At 41.2% G+C, this 21,622-nt stretch overlaps 1 protein-coding gene across 4 annotated transcripts in view; it reads left to right on the plus strand.

Annotated features, from left to right (window-relative positions):
• Positions 1 to 21,622, plus strand: part of LOC126195113 (uncharacterized) — a 209,289-nt gene that overhangs the window by 156,462 nt on the left and 31,205 nt on the right. For all 4 annotated transcript variants that reach the window (XM_049933583.1, XM_049933586.1, XM_049933584.1 and 1 more), the window contains one exon: positions 16,838 to 16,966. In XM_049933583.1, the coding sequence (XP_049789540.1) occupies positions 16,838 to 16,966 (129 nt within the window). The remainder of the gene's footprint in view (positions 1 to 16,837; positions 16,967 to 21,622) is intronic.

The raw sequence follows: 21,622 nt of genomic DNA on the forward strand, positions 1-21,622 counted from the left end.
AGATAAAGACACCGTGTTCTTCCATTGCTGTGTACCATCCTTGTCCTTTGGCCTGCTGTAATTAGGTCTTAAAACTCTATTAATTTCTTTGTTTGAGTACCCATTCTTTTTGAAGGCCTGTTTCAGATGATTCAGTTCTGTATCCAGATGTTCCGGCGTACAAATCCGTTTTGCCCTGTCCACTAAACTTTTGATTACACCTCTTTTTTGTTTTGGGTGGTGATTGGAGTTCTTATGTAAGTATCTATCAATATGTGTGCTCTTCCGAAACACTTTGTTTTAGACTGCCATCGGTCTGTCTCATGACTAACACATCGAGAAACGAAATAGCCCGGTCTAATTCCATTTCAATGGTAAACTGAATTCTATGGTTTATGCTATTAAGATAATCAAAAAATTCGTCTAAGGCTTTTTTACCATATGTCCAAACCACGAATATATCGTCTACATAACAATACCAACAGCATGGTTTCTTATATGCTTTGTTCAACGCTAATTGTTCAAATTTCTCCATGTAAAAGTTGGCAATCGCAGGGCTCAACGGGTTACCCATGGCAACACCATCCACTTGGTCATAAAACTCCTCATCCCACTGAAACTGGCTAGATGTGAGACAGTGCCTAAACAGATAAATCGGCCGTTGCGGAACATGCACTTCAGTCAGGTGACCATGTAGTTAAGTTTTCTGAAACTACAGTTTTAAGTGCTACCACGAACTATTATCCACGACTGTATAGGGAGGCTATTGAAATTTATAAACATGGAGATAATTCTAATAGAAAAGAAGAGGCCTTGAAATTAAGTGAGATATGGACAGTGGCGTTACAGAATCGATAAGTGATTTTTATCTATGACGGACTATTATCGATAGTTACATTTTATCTTTGACTAATTTTCTCTCTGCTACGATGTGCAAACTAGAACACGCCCACTTTCCTAAGTATTTAGGCTGCTCTCAGACGCCTGACTCGTCAGTCGGCAGGACTCAGCAGGACCAGCCATACCTCTGAAGATGTCCAACGTAGTATTGGACGAAACGTTAGGAATTGAAGAATTCCATGGACCACGGCCTTATAACCCAGAAGAATTATCAACAACAGTACCATTCGGTCGTGAAAGCCTTCATTGTATGATTGGAAAGATGTGTTCAGTAAGGATGATACATTAAGAAGGCAAAAAATATTTCTTTACACTGTGGCCCATTGTTTTAATATTGGCTTTCCCTTTAAAGGACTAGTAACTCGTAGTGCAAGTAAACCAGTTTATAAAGGGTGGATTACAAAGGGAATAATCACCTCCTGTGCTACAGTCAACTTGGTCTCAGAAAAAACACCATTTCAGCAATTGTAAACCCTCAGAAGTACCCTGACATTGGTGGTCTAGGAATGGTTAAGAACTTTATGGTGCACATTACATTAAAGAAATCAGCTCACCCTTACTTCTTCCATCATGACCCAAGCCTCTTGCACCACAGGATGCTATCAAGAGTGACCTAAATAGGTTTACTGCCTTGGATACTGTTGAACCTGTGTTGGCAAGTGAGTGGGCAATACCTTTGCTTAGTGTGAAAAAACCATCAGAGAAACTATGCCTGTGCAAAGACTTTAAGGTTATTGTCAGTTTCCTGTCACAGATTGATACATATCCCATTCCAAAACCAGACAAGCTTTTCTCTGCAGTCGAGGGAGACCAGCATTCCTTGAAGGTTGATCTCTCCCAAGCTATCTTAGAACTACTCGTGGATGAGGAATCACAGAAAGTGCTGGTAGTAAGCATGCCACATGGATTATATCATTTTAAATGCTTAGTTTTCAAGGTGTCAAGTGCCCCAGCAATCTTTCAGAGGTTCCTCAAGCAACTGCTGCAGGATATCAGGATATTCTGGGATGCACAAATTATCTAGACAATCTTGGGGGGGAGGAGGGGGCAAAATGCAGCAGCTGTTCCACACCCTCCAGTCCACAAGCCTCAGATGCTATCTCAAAAAAACACTCTTTTTCCTACCGTCGGTGGTATACCTAGGACACGTCATCTCTCACAAAGGTATTAAACCCACACAGAAGCTGGATGAAACAATCATCATGCTTCCTCATCCCACGAACTTAAAGGAGCTCCAGTCCTTTTTAGGAAAAAAATATATTATGGAAAATGTATCCTGGGTATGGTGTTGACTGCGCATCTGTACAACAACCTGCAGAAGAATGCCCTGCCCTTTGTATGATGGAGGCATGCGAACAGGCATTCAGGTCACTGAAGCAGGACCTCCTATCAACACCACGTCTCACCACATTTCTACCATGCAAACTACTAATGGTAGCACTGGGTGCCTCTGAAGGGGTCCTGGGGGATGGACCTGGCGCACAGAGACGCGGATGACTCTGAACATCCATTCGCATTTGCATCAAAGACACACAGTGCCATGCAGAAGAGGTATTCACAAACTTATCAGATCATCTTTGTGCTGAAGAAATTTGACATATTCCTAATTATGTGGCATAAGCTGTGTATCTCCCTCTTCGATGTCGGAGCAAAGTAACTTGAAAGAACTGGCCACTGATTTCAGTGCTGGGCACTCTTTCCCAGCAGGTACAATTATGAAATTTACTACTGCAACACCAGACAACAGGACAATGCAGACCCCCCTGTCCTGTTTCATGATGGGCGCCAACGAAGATGAAATTTTTGCTTCCAGTTAAACTCAAGGACAAAATTTTACAACAGATATGGCAGTACATACAGCAGGGCTGGCCGGACAACATTTCCGGTTGGGACTCAAACCCATTGTGGCATTACTTCCAACTCCGCCCCCAAGCTAATCCTAGTGTACAGAATTATCCTAATAACCCTGGGTTAACAGTCTCCCCGGGTAGTTCTGCTGTAAGACAATCTTATGGGTCTTGTGCCAAGCCCACCAGGATGTCTCACAAACTAAACTGCTCACCGGACATCATGTGTACTGGCAGGGCATAGACCTGCTGGTCAAACATCTGTCTGCAACCGCCATCAGTGTGAGCAGCAGCAAGTGGCTCCCCACCAAAATTTCTCATCCTCACTGAAGCCCTCACGCCTGTGATAGCACGTTCAGATCAACTTCTCAGGCCCCTTCCTTGATGCTACCTGACTGACTGACCTTGATGTGTACTTCATCTTTCTGTGTATGGGCAACAGTTGGCCCATGAGTGCAGAGGCTACAGTAGCAGCACTGAGCAGAATTTTCATTATTGGAAAACTTCCTCTCACATTGGTGCCAGACAATGGTTACAATTTTGCTCCCCGGTTTTCGGTGAATTTTGCTGCAGAATTGGCATTCAGTACCTGTTGTCTCTGTGTTTTCACCCCCAGTCAAATTATGAGGCTGAAAGATTTTTGGAAACTTTTAAAATAGATGAATATGTGCCTGACACTCCTACAGATGAGGTGCTAATACTTTTTTTTGAGTTTCTTCAGGATGGCGCTAATAGGGGAGAAGTGTCTTGCAGAATTCCTCCATGGCTATTAGCTCAGCTCAAGCTGCCAATGCTTGTGGAGCCATCCACAGTTCTGTCTCCTCACTTCCAGTCAGGCACCTGTGAATGGGCATGGAGTTCCAGTTGCCAGGACAAGTGGGGACCAGTGGTTGTCTGGCAGCTGTGGGGATTCCAGGTGATTACTTTGGTGATGAGGGACCAGACAGTGACATGCATTTGGTGAGGGACCCAGCTGCCATTGCCGAGGGGCCCTTTAGTGAACACATATTGAGGCAATACCACCTTTCTCTTTCGTCAGACCATCCGCTATCTCCTCTCCTGCTCCCAAGCTATTCCTGCACTCTGATTCTCAGCACTGGTCGCCAATCCAGGCTATCCCCTCATCTCCCTCTGTCAATAGGCCACCCAAGATTGACCAAATGTCAGAAGATAGGACTGTGGTACCGGCCCCACACCCACCACTGCAGTTCCCTTCTGTGCCATGATCTAACAGGGAAATGAGGGGCCTTTGCTACCAGTCTCAGACTCTCAGACACACCAAGACTCTAACTGTGCCACTGGGCAGGAACCTTCTAGCCCCATGCTCCTGTCTGCAGCAGCAGAGGTGGTAAAACCAGAGGTGCCATCTGATGCTTGTGAATACATCGGCCTGGTTCGGAGTGCTGCTTGTGTACCCAAGGGGGGAGTCGACTCATGAAGAAGGTGCTTGCTGCTTCCTCATGGAAGAAGTGATTTGGTAACCCATGTACTACCACCTAGACATTGGGTACCACCCGCCTGCCACATATGCTGCGACAGTCACTTCGCCTTCACGTCCACTATTGCAAAATACAGCTGGCAGGGAGAGATGCCACAGCCAAGCAACCAAGCACAACAGTCATGCAGGTGCCTCTATGTATGTAGTTACTGCCCACAATCCCCTCAGTCTGCTCTCACACCTCATGCCTTCTACTGTACTAGGTAGAAATGTACTGTACCTGTCGTGCCTTGTGGCTACGCCATATGCGGTATCTTTGTGAAATATTGTCCTGGAGATTGTTAAATATACTTGTCCTCTGTAACCACACTGTGAACTACAAGGAAGGTGAGATGTCTTCTGACATTTTTGTACCACATTGTGAGTGTGAGTTGCCCCTTGAGTGAAATGTGGTGGTTTTTATATGCCACCAAGTGGCAAGTTGTGAATTGAAAGGGTGGCATCCCCAGCTGAAGGTAGCTTGAGAGTTTAACAGTGACACAGAGGTACTGGTGTCAACTTGTTGCCGAACGTATTTATTGCACGAAGCAAGTGTGATGAACTGTATCGTAGGTGACACCACTGCGGTGCGGGACTCAGTTGAAGTCACATTGATGCCCATTAGGAAGGAACAGGAAAAAATTGGTGTTATTTTATGGCGAAAATCGGTATTATTTTTTGCACTTTTCGGTGTTATTTATCGGTATTATTTTCTGACAACCTTTTTCTATTATCAATTATCTATTTTTGTCATATTTAACCATTTTTCAATGCTATGTTGAAAATGGAACTATTCCTAAGATAGGGTGGGCCAAACATGAGATAAGTGTAGAGAAAAATTATTTTAACAAAAAATTTTGACACAAATAATTATTTAAAAACAAATATCAAAGGTAAAAATGAAAATAACAGTAGACAATTTTTCTCACAGACTTAAATATTTATGTTACATAGTAGAATTTTTCATGCCACCATTGCTTTGAAATGGCATACTGCGACCCATACACTACAAAATCACACAGTGGTCATTTGTACACACTCGCAAAAGACAGTAGTTGAAAGGCCACTAGTAACGTTATGACTGCTAAAAGTACTGCGACAGTTGAACATGGAACATTTCAACATTAAATATGTCGCTGAATCATTAGATTTACGACACTTCTTACAAAGACACAGAGAAATTTTGTTGAAAAACACTGATTTTACTTCCTTAAAAACTGCCGAATTCGCATTACTTCCTTAAAAACTGTTGAATTCGCGTTATTTCCTTAAAAACCACCAAATTCACGTTATTCGTTGCATTATCGTTTAAACAAGTTTTTCCAGTCCCTACCATTAGGTCATGTCAAGACAAATGTTTTTTGTCTAGATCATGGCAGACAGATATGAGACAGCCTTCCTTCTAGCATGCCTCACCCTGTACTCACCTATTGGGGCAGTTGTCTCTGAAGTGTGTTCGAAAACAGTCTACATGTGATGGAAACAAGCATTGGTTGCAAGGGGGGGGGGGGGGGGGGGGAGAGAAAGACTTGTTTCCATGTTTATGAGATTAAGCTGGAGTGCATCGATTTTGTGCACTACTTTGCCACATCTGCTGTGTCTGCAAAGTTGTATCCCACTCCTGAGTCTGATACAATGGCTGCCAGCATGCCACAGAATTCTAACTGACAGCCCATGTCCTGGGGAACTTTGAAGGATTGGGCCTATTTTAAAATGTCCTCCAAAGTAGGATCCTAAAGTTATAGAGCTTTCTGATGCACTTCCTTATCTGGAGCTGCCCAAATGATTGCATCCCTAATCATCAACTCCGCATATAATTCCTTATTTACTGGAATCAGAAAACAGCATTTCCTACTAAATGCTTGTTGCAATTCAGCCACCCACATGAAGTATGACTGATTTGGCTGTTTATGACCCTGATAAAATTCCACATGGAATGCAGTGACATGGCATTGTTGGTGAAAGTAGGTAGTTAATAGAGCATACATTCTGTCAAAAGCCAGGTGTTCTGATTCTATGAGAGGTACCATTTTGCATAAGGGTTGATACACACTGGGTGAGATCTGCAACAGGAAAAATGATTTTACCACAGCTGGATCCGTTATCTGGAATGCAGAAAAGTGCTGCCCGAGGTTCTTTTGTATTCTTCCCATTCTTCCGCCGTCCTGTCGTAAGTTGAGAAGGGTGACTGATTTATAGCCAGTGGCCTGGAGAGCAAAGCTGACAACAAGGCTTCCTGATAGTTCTGTCCCTCTAACAGCAGTTGCAGAAATTGCTGTAGCATGACTTCCATCAACACACTTAGAAAGGCAGCCTGTTGTGCAGGGTCCATAGTTACGTAATGAACACAAAAAATGCCCACAATCATTGTATTCACAATAGCTATATCGCAATATAGTTCTAGCTCACACATTAAACAGCATGAGGAATGAGAGCTGACTGAAGGCAATTATCAGATGGTGATGGTATATGTTTACAGCATGTCGCAGGTGGCACTGGTAGGTTCCTGCACAGCTGTGGTGCATGGTCACTCTGCCATGGTGTCTCCTTATGGCAGCCATGCTTCAGATTAGCAACTGCAGAGTGACTGTCACGTCGTATGTGCTAGTCGTGCAATGACAGCCGACGTCAGAGATGTCAGCTGGTGCTCAGGGTGTAGGTGGTAGCCCAGAGGGTTGCCACAGTAAGAAACTCTAGTAATGTAAGTTTTGGATGTTGTTAGAGGAACCTGTTGAACTAGTGATATTAAAGGAAGTCCACATTATCTAATACATAATAGAACTAAAATATAAAAGCAAAGTAGATGAGTGAAGTTTTTAATAAGCATTTTTCAAGTATTGCTTCTATTATTTCGTCACACATTACTTTAACTGTGATGTCTTTTTCCATTGAGTGAGTAAAGTCAGGCACATCACTATTTCTAATGCCAGTGACTCAAGAAGTAGTGCTGAAAATTATAAGTGGAAATAGCAATCCACATTCATGTAGCATTAATGGCATGTCCAATTTTTTGTTAATAAATGTTGCTCTAGAAATTGTAATTCTGTTATTTTCTGTAGCTAACAGTTCCCTAATTACCAGCTCTTTCCTAGATGTTCCATCATCTTTCGGGCGTGCACTCGGGACAGCGACAATTCTTCTTGTGATATTTCTGCTAGAAACTTCCCAGCCATCTTCAAGGCGAGTCGGAGACTGAGTTCATAGCGTTTGCGCGTGCCTATTTATACGGAGAGTCACATGTTACAAAGCTGCTGAGGATTGAAAGTGCATGCGTCAAAGATATCAAAGTCGCCACTACTGCGCTAGTCATAGATAAGATGTATATAGCAAAGATAAACATATAAGCGCAGAGTGCAAACAAAATATTGCAAGAAGAATTGTCGCTGTCCTGAGTGCACGCCTGAAAGGTGATGGAACATTATGTCCACCGGGAAAACTTCAAGAATCTTTCCTAGATGTTTTCAGAATTGCTTAAGTTATTGTTCTGTGCAAAAAGGAGACATAAATGATGTTATCCATTATTGACCAACCTACATTCTTTCTGTCATATCGAAGAGTTCATAAAAAGTAATTTATTGCCATGTAATTTCATTCCTTGAAAAATATTGATTGCTCACAAAATATTAATCTTTGTCAGTATCAATGATATTCTCCAACAGCAGTGTAACTAAGATGGTGTGGTTTTTTTTTACACCAGTAACAGCATTCCACTATGCCCCATATGTACAAGGGTGGTTTGAAAACTTCTCAGAATGGAATAGAAAAAAAGTACTTACATCACTGAAACTTTTTTTATATTTCAATGTAGTGTCTTTGTAGATTACTGCACTTGGTCCAATGATGTTTAAGTGACTTGATCCCATCTCGAAAATGAGTTTCCTCCAGGCCTGCAAAATAGTTGTCAGCTATCAGTTCTTCATTTGAAGTGAATCTTCATCCACCAAGAAAAATATTCAATTTTGGGAAGAGATGGAAGTCTGATGGAGCCGTATCAGGTGAATAAGGCGTGGCAACAATTCATACCTTAGTTCGTGTAATTTTCCCATGGCGACAACACATGTGCGGGTGTGCATTGTCTTGAGAGAAGATGTCTTTCTTCCATGCTAAACCTGGCCATTTTTTGCGGTCTTTTGTTACAGTTTGTCCAGGAGTTTAGCATAATATTAACCAGTAATTGTTTTCCCAGTGGGGAGATAATCTACTAACAGAATCCCCTTAACATCCCAGAACACTGATGCCATGAACTTTCCCGCCAAAGGAATTGTATTTGCTTTCTTTGGTGGTGGAGAATCAGCATGTTTCCACTGCGCTGCCTGTTGTTTTGTCTCTGAGGTATAGTAGTGCACCCAAGTTTCGTCTGCAGTTACAAACCTGCACAAAAAGTCTTGTTCGTTTCTCCTAAAACGGCCCAAACATTGTTCCGATATGTCCATTCTCATGCGTTTTTGAAGCAGCGTCAAGAGTCACGGCACCCATCTTGCAGATAATTTTTTCATTTCTAACTCTTCAGTTAAAATGTGGTATACCCTTTCATGTGACATCTGGCAAGCATGAGCAATTTCACGCACTTTCAATTGGTGATCCTCCATGACAATTTTGTGCACGTTTGCAATGATTTCTGGAGTAGTGACACATCTTGGCTGACCATTGCACAGATCATCACCTAAACTCTTTTGACCAAATTTGAATTAATTTTTCCATTTGGCAACAGTTGAATATGAAGGAGCAGAGTCCCCAGTGTATTCTGGAAATCAGCATGGATGTTCTTTGCTTTCATACCTTTCTGTATGAAGTACTTAATCAGTGCTCAAATCTCGATTTTTTTCCATCTTTGCAAATCACTATGCAGGATCAACAACAGAGCCCTGTCACTACCACAGCTCTCTACCAAAAGCAGTGACGTGGCACATGTTTACAGGCAACAGTCCAATGAATATCATGTGTACTGAATGAGATTTTCAATCTGCAGCGGAGTTTGCGCTGATACGAAACTTCCTAGCAGATTAAAACTGTGTGCCCGACCGAGACTCGAAGTCGGGACCTTTGCCTTTCGCGGGCAAGTGCTCTACCATCTGAACTATCAAAGCACAACTCACGCCCGGTCCTCACAGCTTTACTTCTGCCAGTATCTCGTCTCCTCGCCCGCGAAAGGCAAAGGTCCCGAGTTCGAGTCTCGGTCGGGCACACAGTTTTAATCTGCCAGGAAGTTTCACATCATGTGTACAACTCGTTGCGCTAGAGCTGACCTCTCATGGTGATCACAAGAACTTTTCAAACCACCCTTGTATCTCTAAAAATGAACAATAATACCGTACTGTGCCATGTATCCCTGGATTTTATGAATTCCAACCGTTTCACAAGTTCTTCACTCGAAGACTTGGTAGACTGCCTATGATGGATCAACAGAGATTGAAATATCAGTCTGGTTTTTGCAAAAAAAGTTTCATAAACAAACTTCTTTTCTTTTATTAATAAAATTCAGAACGCATTTAATGGTGAACATTCTGTCTCTGGTCTTTTCATGGACTGAATAAAGCCCTTGACTTTGTCAATCACTTTCTGCTGATTGAAAGATCACTCTACATTGCTGCGACTCTACAGAGCCCTATTTCAATCATGTCTTGACTATGGGAGTGTAGTGTATGGTTCGTCAGCACCCTCAGCATTGAAGCTTCTTGATCCTGTGCACCACTGTGGAGTCCATCTAGCGACGGGCGCTCTTTGAACGAGTCCAGTGGCCAGTCTACTAGTGGAGGCTGGAGTCCCTCCATTGCACATCAGGTGCCGCCAACTGCTCGCCCACTATGCAGCGCATGTCCATAACTCTCTTCAGCATCCACATTACCGTCTTTTGTTCCCGAGCACTGTGGTTCATCTCCCGGAATGGTGGCCTCAGTCAGGGATATTGATCGCTGTACGTGTCCATTCCCTACTGTTGGAACTCGAGTCCTCCCCTTTCCAGTTTTCCGTGCGGGTCCATTCACATTGTGCCTCCATGGTGTGTGCCTCGGCCGAAACTGTGGCTGGACCTATCGCATTTTCATAAGGACGCTGTTTGTTCTGAGGCACTCCGCAGTCACTACTTCTTGATCCTTGATGAATCCCAGGGTTCTGAAGTCATCTATTCTGACGGCTAACTGGTTGATGGTCATTTAGGCTGCCGGATGGCTGTACAATGTCTTCACTGCTGAGCTGGTGGCCATCTCTCATGCCCTTGAGCATGTTCATTCCTGCCCCAGTGTGTCCTACATGGTATGCAGTGATTCGCTGAGTGGTTTACAGTCTATTGATCAGTGCTACCCACATCATCCTCTGGTAGCTTCTATCCAGGAGTCAGTTTCTGCCCTCAAACAATCTGTTCAATCAGTAGTATTTGTATGGATCCCAGGACATGTCAGAATCCTGGGAAATGAGCTCGTTGACAGAGTGGCCAAACAGGCCACTCGTAAGCTGCTTCTGGAGATTGGAATGCCCAAAACTGACCTCCAGTCGGTGTTACGCCACAAAGTTCTTCAGATTTGGGATGCTGAATGGTGCGTCTTGGTTACGCCCAATAAACTCCGTGCCATCAAAGAGAGCACAAATAAGTGGAAGTCTTCACTGCGGGCTTCTCGCAGGGACTCTGTGGTCCTTTGCTGCCTTCGCATTGGCCACACTTGGCTGATGCATTGCTCTCTTCTCCAGCATGAGGCCCCACCATGTTGTCGTTGCAGTTCACGTTTGACAGTGGCCCACCTTTTGGTGGACTGTCCACATCTTGCCACTCTAAGTTGGAATTTTAATCTCCCTGACTCCCTTCCTTCTATTTTAGGAGACGATGCCTCCACAGCTAACGTGGTTTTACATTTTATATGTGATGCTGGTTTTTATTCTTCAGTTTAAGTTTTATTTCCTGTCTTTTGTCTCCCAGAGCTTTCTGCCCTAGTCCTTTCAGGTTAGAGATTTTAATGTGTTGCAGAGTGGCTGGCTCATCCTTTTTTATCCTTGTGATCAGACAGCCCAGGTCATCTGCTCTACTGTTTTAAGCTCTTCTGCCTGTTTCTTGTATGTCTGTGTTTTTTTATATCTTCTGTTGTCCCTGATGTGTTCAGCTTTGTGTTTTTTCTTTTTGTCCCTCTCGAACTCCTGTGATGTCATTTGTATGTTTTCCATTTTATCCCATGGCCTTAGTTCAATGGAACAAGGGACCGATGACCACGAGGTTTGGTTCCTTTCAACTTCAAACCAACCAACCAAAGGGCATGGAATGCTCAGTCAAGGCATTTTGGGGCTTCATGACAATGCGCATTTCCATTCTGCTGGTGTCAATCAAAACCTGATTCATCAATTTGGTAGAATCTGTGAACAGTTCTATACAAAAGTCATGGAGAGCTCAGTCACAGCATTGTGTTGCTTCCCCATTCTGTTGGTATCACTCAAAACCTGATTCAGCAATTTAGCTGGGAGTAGTTAGATCACCCACTGTATAGCCCCAATCTCACATCTTCTAACTACCAGTTGTTCTTGAACCTGAAATGTGATTTTGGAGAAAAGTGATTTGACAGTTATGACAAAAAAAATAGTGAAACTTCCTGTGTGCTGGACCAAGACTCGAACTCGGGAGTTTGAGTCTCAGTCTGGCATGCTATTTTAGTCTGCTAGGAAGTTTCATATCAGTGCACACTCCACTGCAGAGTGAAAATTTCATTCTGGGAACAAAAAACGGTGTTTAGCAATGGCGTCTTCACTGGTGGCATCTTTCTATGAAGAGGGCATAGAGAAGTTGGTTTACAACTATGAAAAATATTTTTACAATGTTGTTAATTACTATGTAGAAACATAGTTTAAGGATAGCTCTTTCTCATAAAAACAAATTTTGGTTTGAAAAAATAAATGTCATGAGCTTTTTTTTTCCTAAATTGGTTCTTACTTTCCAGACATGCCATATATTAAACAAAAGCAAAACTGCTCATACACTTTCCAGTGCCTCCAAAAGTCATCCTTCCTACATGGATCCCATTCTAATTGATGATGAAACAATAGAGCAAGTCAGTGAGATTAAATTTCTTGGGGTGAGGACAGACAATAACATACAAAGGAATACTCACACAGAAAATCCACTAAAGAGATTGAGCAATCTGTGCTATTGTTTACGGATTCTTAGTCAATTCTGTGATATCTGAAGCCCAAAAACAGTTTATTTCACATTAGTACACTGGATTCTCTCTCAGAGATCAGGGTTTGGTAAAAATTTTGTGATGCAAAAAAGGCTTTTAAAGATAATGCAGCAGGCTTCTTCACATTCCTCTGCTAAGCCTTTTTTCTTTCAGGGAATTGAAAATACTGCCTGTTCCCTGTAAAGTACCATCTTGCAGAGTGTGGCTTAGCTAAAATCAAACATGCGAAAGGACTGAGCTGGGGTTTTAAGTATGCATCATTCACCATTTGACAAACTTTATTCAGTTAAAAAAACACTATATATGCTAAGAGAAACAATAGAATAATTAAGAATGAAACAATAATTTGGATACTATCAACAATTTTAAAATAAAGCAGGGCCTTTTATCAAATTATAACTTTTTATAGACAAGTTCATAAACTGGAAATCTTTAATGTCAGATTACGACCAAATGTTACGATCATTTAAACCACAGACTGTTCATCTTTTAACAAGGGGCACAGCTTAGGAAAGCATTAATAGGCACAAATAAGTTAAATACATTTTTCCATTACTTTTGACACAACCATTACAAACTTGCCCCACTGGCTGACTCAACATCTAGTTTTAGAATAAGAAAAAAAGGTAACGTCAGGACTAGACACTGCCTCTATATCTCCAGTGAGAAAAAAATTCTGGCGCAGCCATAGCTAACTTTAGAATTCAGTGAGTGAAGAAACAAATTTCATACTTGACACTGTAGCCTTTTCCTTTACCCTGCTTTTCTTAAAATAAGGAATAACTAAAAACAGTCTGTTTGCATGTAGGCACCGTGCATATGAAATACAGTCAACTGTGACCAAATCAAGCAAGAGGTCCATAAAGTCAGTGCTGTTACAGCCCCTGGCATATAAAAGAGAGAGGGCTACCACATTAAAATAAACTATTAAACCAAAAGAATGTGCAGTTTACAACATGTGTAGTTTCTGATAGTAATTAAAAAAACTTGGCCAAGTTTAAAAACATATTACACTGTTAAAACAAGAAGTACCAAACTGGCGGAGGATAACTGGCTGCTTAGATAATTAGAATGAGAAAAACAGCAGTTAACATAAAGGAGGTACTAGATTACAATTACAGAAGTTAGTGAGGGATGACTTCCATTGACTGCTTAGGCCTTTAGAATGAGAAAAACGTAACTTCGCAAGCATCAACCACCTCAGTGAAGATGGTACAGGCTGGTGTGGCATATATAAGCACAGAGTCCCATAAAGTGGCATGCCACACTGTCCATGATGCTTGAACAGACTAAAAGGGCAGCTAAGTCTGAGCCACCACTACACACTCAACACTGCCATAGTTACAGTGGTCATCATCAATTCCTCTCCGATTTGGAAAAGTGCCGGGAACAAGACTAGCAGGGCAGTGAGACTCTTACATGGCTGGAACTATCACACTCACTTGTAAAAGTTCGATCTAACCTTTCAGCGAAGAAGTGGGTTTCTCAGAGCCAAAATTCAGCCTAGATGAACAAGCAACAAGGGGGCTTAATTCCACGGCCATGAATCAGCAACAAAGTACAACTAGATTACCACACGGCAAATTAATTGGTTTCAGAAGGCTTGAGTGAGCTCTACACTAAGAAAGTTGTAGAACACACACAAACTTCCCAAAGTCAGTATGCCTCACCACAAATTCGAGCCATGTGCACACTTGCTACCAAGAGAGGAGGACGTCACCACCCAAGTGCCATTGGTTCCAGCTCACTACTCGCCATAGTGACACCTCAGTTCCCCAATCACACCACCACCACCACCACCACCACCACCACCAACCATCACATCCCCTAGATAAACAACACACTCTATACCCCAGCTGCAATTCATGCAGACAAGATGGGCAATTTATAAAAGGAAAAGGAGCTGACACAGCCTACTGTCCATATATATGTTAGAAACTGTGACTTTTGTTAATAATAATGTGCATTTGTTTGAGACCAATAATTTTATTCATAGTCATGATACACGTTGATTAATAGTTTAGTTGGTGTGGAAATATGGGCAGTGTGCTTTACAGTAAATTACCTTTATCAGTTAGGGAAAATAGAAATGCATTTTATTTTAATTTTTGGTGTTGTTAACTTGCAGTGAATAAAGTTTTTGAGTGAAAATCTAGCCTGATGGACAGTATTGTGTTCAGTTATTAGTGTATTATCTCACTTAAGCCAGTTTCTCTAGGAGTCCTGTGTAATTTACTCTTTAAAATTTCTATCTCATAGTGAAGATCGTTGCTGCACTATTTGGAGCTGCTGCTGTTGTGGTCTTCAGTACAGAGACTGGTTTGATGCAGCTCTCCATGCTACCCTGTCCTGTGCAAGCTGCTTTATCTCCAAGTACCTACTGCAACCTACATCCTTCTGAATCTGCATCCTTCTGAATCTGCTCTTGGTCTCCCTCTACAATTTTTACCCTCCATGCTGCCCTCTGATACTAAATTGGTGATCCCTTGATGCCTCAGAATATGCTCTACCAACCAATCCCTTCTTCTAGTCAAGTTGTGCCACAAATTTCTCTTCTCTCCAATTAGTTATGTGATCTACCCATCTAATCTTCAGCATTCTTCTGTAGCACCACATTTCAAAAGCTTCTATTCTCTTCTTGTCCAAACTATTTATCGTCCACGTTTCACTTCCGTACATGGCTACACTCCATACAAGTACCTTCAGAAACGACTTCCTGATACTTAAATCTATACTCAAAGTTAACAAATTACTCTTCTTCAGAAACGTTTTCCTTGCCATTACCAGTCTACATTTTATATCCTTTCTACTTTGACCATCATCAGTTATTTTGCTTCCCAAATAACAAAACTCATCTTTTACTGTACGTGTATCATTTTTCAATCTAATTCCCTCAACATCACCTGATTTAATTTGACTACATTCCATTACCCTCGTTTTGATTTTGTTGATGTTCATCTTATATCTTCCTTTCAAGACACAGTTCATTCTGTTCAACTGCTCTTCCAGGTCCTTTGATGTCTCTGACAGGATTGCAATGTCGTCAGCAAACCCCAAAGTTTTTATTTCTTCTCCCTGGATTTTAATTCGTACTCCAAATTTTTCTTTTGTTTCCTTTACTGCTTGCTCAATATACAGCTGGAATAACTTCGGGGATATGCAACAACCCTTCCCAACCACTGCTTCTGTTTCATGCCCCTCGACTCTTATAACTACCATCTGGTTTCTGTACAAATTGTAAATAGCCTTTTGTTTCCTGTGTTTGACCCGTGCCACCTTCAGAATTTGAAATAGAATATTCCAGTCAACATTATCAAAAGCTTTCTCTAAGTCTACAAATGATAGAAACGTAGGTTTGCCTTTCCCTAATCTATCTTCTAAGATAAGTCATGGGGTCAGTATTGCCTCACGTGTTCCAGTAGTTCTATGGAATCCAAATTGATCTTAACTAAAGGTCAGCTTCTACCAGTTTATCCATTCGTCCATAAAGAATTTGTGTTAGTATTTTGCTGATAGTTTGGTAATTTTCACACCTGTCAACACCTGATTTCTTTGGGATTGGATTTATTATATTCTTCTTGAAGTCTGAGGGTATTTTGCCTGTCTGATACATCTTGCTCACCAGATGCTAGAGTTTTGTCAGGGCTGGCTATTCCAAGGCTCAGGTCTTAATGTCAAACTCATCACACAGTATCTTATCACCCCTTTCATTTGGAGCTACACAACTAAAATTAACAACCAACACAGTGTAGAAACAAGAAAATAAAAATTAGCCCTATTAGCTTTAGATAACAGGACTGATGACCATAGATGTTAAGTCCCATAGTGCTCAGAGCCATTTGAACCATTTAGATAACAGTTACAGTGATAACTCTGAACACTTTAACAAGAAATTAAATTATGAACTGCTTTATAAGCACTAAAAAATGACAAAAAGGCTCTGAGCACTATGGGACTTAACTTCTGAGGTCATCAGGCCTCTAGAACTTAGAACTACTTAAACCTAACTAACCTAAGGACATCACACACATCCATGCCGAGGCAGGATTCGAATCTGCGACCGTAGCGGTCGCGCGGTGCCAGACTGTAGCGCCTAGAACCGCTCGGCCACTCCGGCCGGCAAAAAATGACAGTAGAGCTCTGCATATAGACAGACAACCAAGTGGCCTCTTCTTTTCCCTATCATATGTCATTTGTTGCTCTGTCCAGTAGACAGCTAATAGTGCTAAATATGAATAAATGACAGTGTTAATGAGTTTTAGACAAATATACAAAGGCTGAATAAATTAACAAACTGGAATCTTAAATCTAGAATCTGAACTATGAATTGATAGTGTTGAACACCAATTTTCTATTTTAGATTCTAAAATTTTGTGACATTCCTGTGAGTAGAAATCTGTAATACCAACTTTAAGGAATACTGATTTGATTATTGGTTTTATGATAAAAATATTTGATTTACAATTTCTCTCTCTCAGATGAAAAAGAACTTGCAGTGAATGGCAGTATTGATCAAGAAAAGAAAGACCCTCAAAGTACCATACAGAATGACCAAAGAAATACAAGAAATTGTGAATCTGATCAGCTTCCTTCAGAACTAACGACAGGTGGGTACAGAATGTTTCATGTGATGGAGTACAACTTACATCCATTATGAAGTGGAAATGTATCATTTGTTTGTGCTTTTAAGTGTTGCATTAGTTTTGTGTATGTCTACAGTTGCTACTTAATTGGCATATTTTAATTTCTGAATAATGTGAACAGTACTTCAAAAAGAAATACTTTGCATTTTGGACCTTGAATCCTGAATTCAGAATTGTTTGCCTGTGAAAATTTAACTGCATCTAAATGTTTCATGCAAGGCTTTTGTTCTTGGCCAATATGAATAGCTGAGTTACCTTGCTTTTATAGTCATGCATGTATCTTCACTGTGTGTTTTACCTTAAACTTTAAAAAAATTGTCATGATTCATGATTTCAGAGACTTTCTTAGCATGACTGATTAGCTGTAGGTCCACAGTTATCCATATGTGTTGACATTTCCACTTTATGCAGAAAACCTACAAAGCATGCAAAATAGAACTGTCAACTCAGTTGGAGACCTGGAAATGCAGAATAGGTCTTGATTTTGCAATAATGAACATTAACCAGTATTCACATCTGATATCCACATATGAGCCAGAACATTATGACACCTGCCAACCTTGAAGTTGAATGCTGCCTTGTGGCATTGCGGCTATGTGGCATATACATGAAGCTAAGATATATGCCCAATCACTATAGTGTTGATTTGGGTGGCAAATGGGGAAGTTCACTGACATATGTGACTTTGACAAATGACAGTGTGTTATGCTTCAGTGCCTGGGAATGAGTGTCTTGGAAATGGTGAAGCTAGTTAGCTATTCCCATGCTTCTGTCATGAGCAACAATGGAAAGTGATTGTAGGACAATGAAATCATAAGCAAGCAATAAGGCATTGGTTGTTCACACCTTGCCATAGAATGTGGATGTAGGAGGCTTGCCTGCTGTGTAAATCAGGAAAGGCTGCAGTGAAAATCTAATGACAGAGTAGCATGCTGATTCAGGCACAAGTGTTTCAGAGCACAGCATTAAGTACACATTTTTGAACAACCAACTTCATAGTAGATGATCTCTTAAAGTTCACATGTTGACCAAACATCTTCAGTTACAATTGCAGAAATGAAATGAAATGATCGTACGGCATTGTTGGCCAGGAGACCCCATGCAGGGTGTTTGGCCGGCGAAATTGCAAGTCCTTTTTAGCTGATACCACATCGGTGACTTGTGAGTCAATGATGATGAAATTATGATGGAAGACACACAACACCCAGTCATCTCGAGGCAGAGAAAAATTCCTGACCCCGCCGGGTATCGAACCCGGGACCCCGTGTGCGGGAAGCGAGAATGCTACCGCAAGACCACGAGCTGCGGACACAATTGCAGAAGGTACAGGATTATTGAACTGGACTCCGTATCAGTAGAAACATGTCATGTATCTACCCAACAATAAGATGACCCTGAATCATAAGACAGTCCCACTTTTTTTAGGAGACTCCTTGTCAAAAGTCACAGGAAGTCACTGAGCTAGTGCTATTCTGCATCATAACATAAGTCTCATCCTGTTCATTGTCATGCACTATTTTGTACTTGCTTTGAAATTTGTGACACATGCAGTTCATTAGGATAATGTCTCAACTAATTGGGAAATCTTCATAGCATTTCTCTTGCACATACTTAACAACCTGCTGTTCCATTTCTTGAAACCTTCCCTGATTTGGTCTGCTGACAACCTGCTGTTCCATTTCATGAAACCTTTCCGGATTTGGTCTGCAGAAAGCTTGGTTTGTAGAACCAGTGATCAATATTTTATTCTTCACATGACCCACCTACAAAAATTTGCTTCTGTGAGCTCAAATTTTCTTCCTGCTGGACAGTTCTTTATAGTCTCTGTGTCATAAATACTATTAACTTAAAATTAGTTTTGTATTATCTCCATGGATTAATTTTGAAATACAAACTAGCAAAGTTGCATTTGTCAACAGAGTCATGGGTGTAATTTATGTTCATTTGTTATCACTACAATGTACTGTTCTTACAGCACAAAGCAACATGAATCACAACAATTTTTCATCGTCTTGCCTTCTTAGAGTTGAACTGGCAGAAATCAGACCACATTGGGCTAACAGTGCACTTCACCATTTGTTACCAATCTTGAAAACCATGCTGTCTAGCAGTAGCTGGAGGAAAAAGCTTCATCCTATAGTTGGGGAAGAAAGGCAACAGATAGCTAAACCCCATGTTTCACTCTATGTACTGAATTCATAATTGTACAGCATCTGGAAATTGCAAGGTTAGTCAGCTCTTGTTTTGTTACTGTTGTGAGCATCTATCAAAAGTGGTTGAAACATGGTGAAACCATGAAGATGTGACAAGGTGTTGGTTGTCCACACCTCATCATAGACTGTGAAGATAGAAGGCTCGCCTGCTCTGTAAAGCAGTGTTTTAGACCACACCATTCAGCACACATTAACATGGGCCTCAGCAGGAGATGACCCCTTAGTATTCACATGATGACACAAGACTTCTGATTCCATAGGGCATAGGATCATCAATATAACACTGTGGATCAGTGGAAGCATGTCAACTGGTCGGATGAATCACATTTCTTGTTACATCATGTCAGTGGTTGGGTCCAGGTAAGCTGATACCCTGGTGAACATCTGCTCGTAGCATGTACATGCTCCACAGACACAGGCCAGTGAGTGTAGTAGTATGCTGTAGGAGAATTTTGCGTAAACTTTCATGTCACTTTTGATAGCGGTCAAAGGCACCCTGACTGTTGTTGACCACAAGAACATTATTGTGGACACTATTAGAAATAATGCATTAGGTAAAACAATAAGTGAAACAGAACATGACATCTTGGGTTGTCGGGTGTTCTGCCGGATATCAGCGGCTATGTAGCTGAGTGATCAATATAGATAACTGTGATGCCATGGGCCCTGGTTCTATTCAAGGTACTGCTAGGATTTTACCTTGGTGGGAGGACTGGAACGTGTTCCACAGAACCTTGTGATGCAAATTGTGGAGCTACTTCACTCAGAAGTAGCAGCTTCCAGATCTGCAAAGCTGACAACTGCCGTGAGAGCAGTGTACTAACCTCACATACTTTCATACTTTATTCAAATGACACCACTGGCAGAGGATGACGAGGTGGTCAGTCATTCCTGGTAGACCTGTATGAGACCAAAACAAAGGAGCTTTTCTTCTTTTTTCTATTGCTAGTAGTGCATGGACCTTATTACCTTTAATGGACTAAAATAATACTGAGGTGTTACCCTAGATGCTTCTGAAGTTAACTAGTATCACATTTATATTTTCTCTTGCTGGTGTTCAAGGAAGAATGTGTATCTCTGCAATTATGTAACATGGGTAATCTACTACTCTTCACAATTACGGTAAGCAAACCATCATCAAGCATAGGAAGTTTCTGCTTCCTGTGTGATGGATTCCTGACCTATTGAGGGGAGGGTGCAAGAATAAAGTGAATGGGGACCTTTACAGTTCTCTTAATCCATAGTTGACATCAATAAACCCACAACAGAGAGTCCCAAAAATTGCCTAAGCTTTTGGTTTATGCCTATTTGGCTCCAAACCAGAGGACCTAGATTGTTACTGGTTCTAAGGTGGAAATTGTGAACATGTTTCCACCCCACGTGTGAGGCTAGATGTCCTTGCTAATACGGCGATCTGCCTAAAGGAACTGAAGATGGCCCCAGGATCTAATGGCAGGTATCATTTGTGCTAACATGAGCTATGATTTATAGCTGGCAGCACCCAGTGCATTCAACAGACCATATTTTCATATCTCAGGTGAGGTATCCTACAGTGAGTGCAGACTGGCCGTCTTTTCTGATATTTCTGCTATTTTCCTTTGGGGCTCCATTTCCAGTGTACCTAATCAATCTCTATGCTTGTCAGAACTTTGTAGGAAAATCCCATGTGGGCTTCGATGATCTGTTAAGAATAGGAAGAACCACTTCATTTCTGTTACTAAGGAATAGGGATACAGGCTAGATTAGATTAGATTAATACTTGTTCCATAGATCATGAATATGACACTTCGTAATAATGTGGAACGTGTCAGGTTAATAAAAGATATCTGTACAAGATATTACATTACACAAAATATTGCATGATGCTAATGTTTAAGTTTTTTTTCCTTAATTTATATGTAAAAATTCAGCCAATGAGTAGAAGGAGTTGTCATCTAGAAAGTCTTTTAATTTATTTTTAAATGTTAGTTGGCTATCTGTCAGGCTTTTGATGCTGTTTGGTAGGTGACCAAAGACTTTTGTGGCAGCATAATTTACCCCTTTCTGTGCCAAAGTCAGATTTAACCCTGCATAGTGAAGATCATCCTTTCTCCTGGTGTTATAGCTATGCACACTGCTATTACTTTTGAACTGGGTTGGATTATTACCAACAAATTTCATAAGTGAATATATATACTGTGAGGTTACCGTGAGGATGCCTATATCCAGCAATTATTCTGATTACACGTTTTTGAACAATGAATACTTTTCTACTTAATGATGAATTACCCCAGAATATGATGCCATACGAAAGCAGTGAATGAAAGTAGGCATAATAGTAAGCTAATTTACTGAGATTCTTATCACCAAAATTTGCAATAACCCTAATAGCATACGTAGCTGAACTCAGACGTTTCAGCAGACCATC

Source organism: Schistocerca nitens, chromosome 7 (genome assembly GCF_023898315.1).
Source record: "Schistocerca nitens isolate TAMUIC-IGC-003100 chromosome 7, iqSchNite1.1, whole genome shotgun sequence".
NCBI lineage: Eukaryota > Metazoa > Arthropoda > Insecta > Orthoptera > Acrididae > Schistocerca > Schistocerca nitens.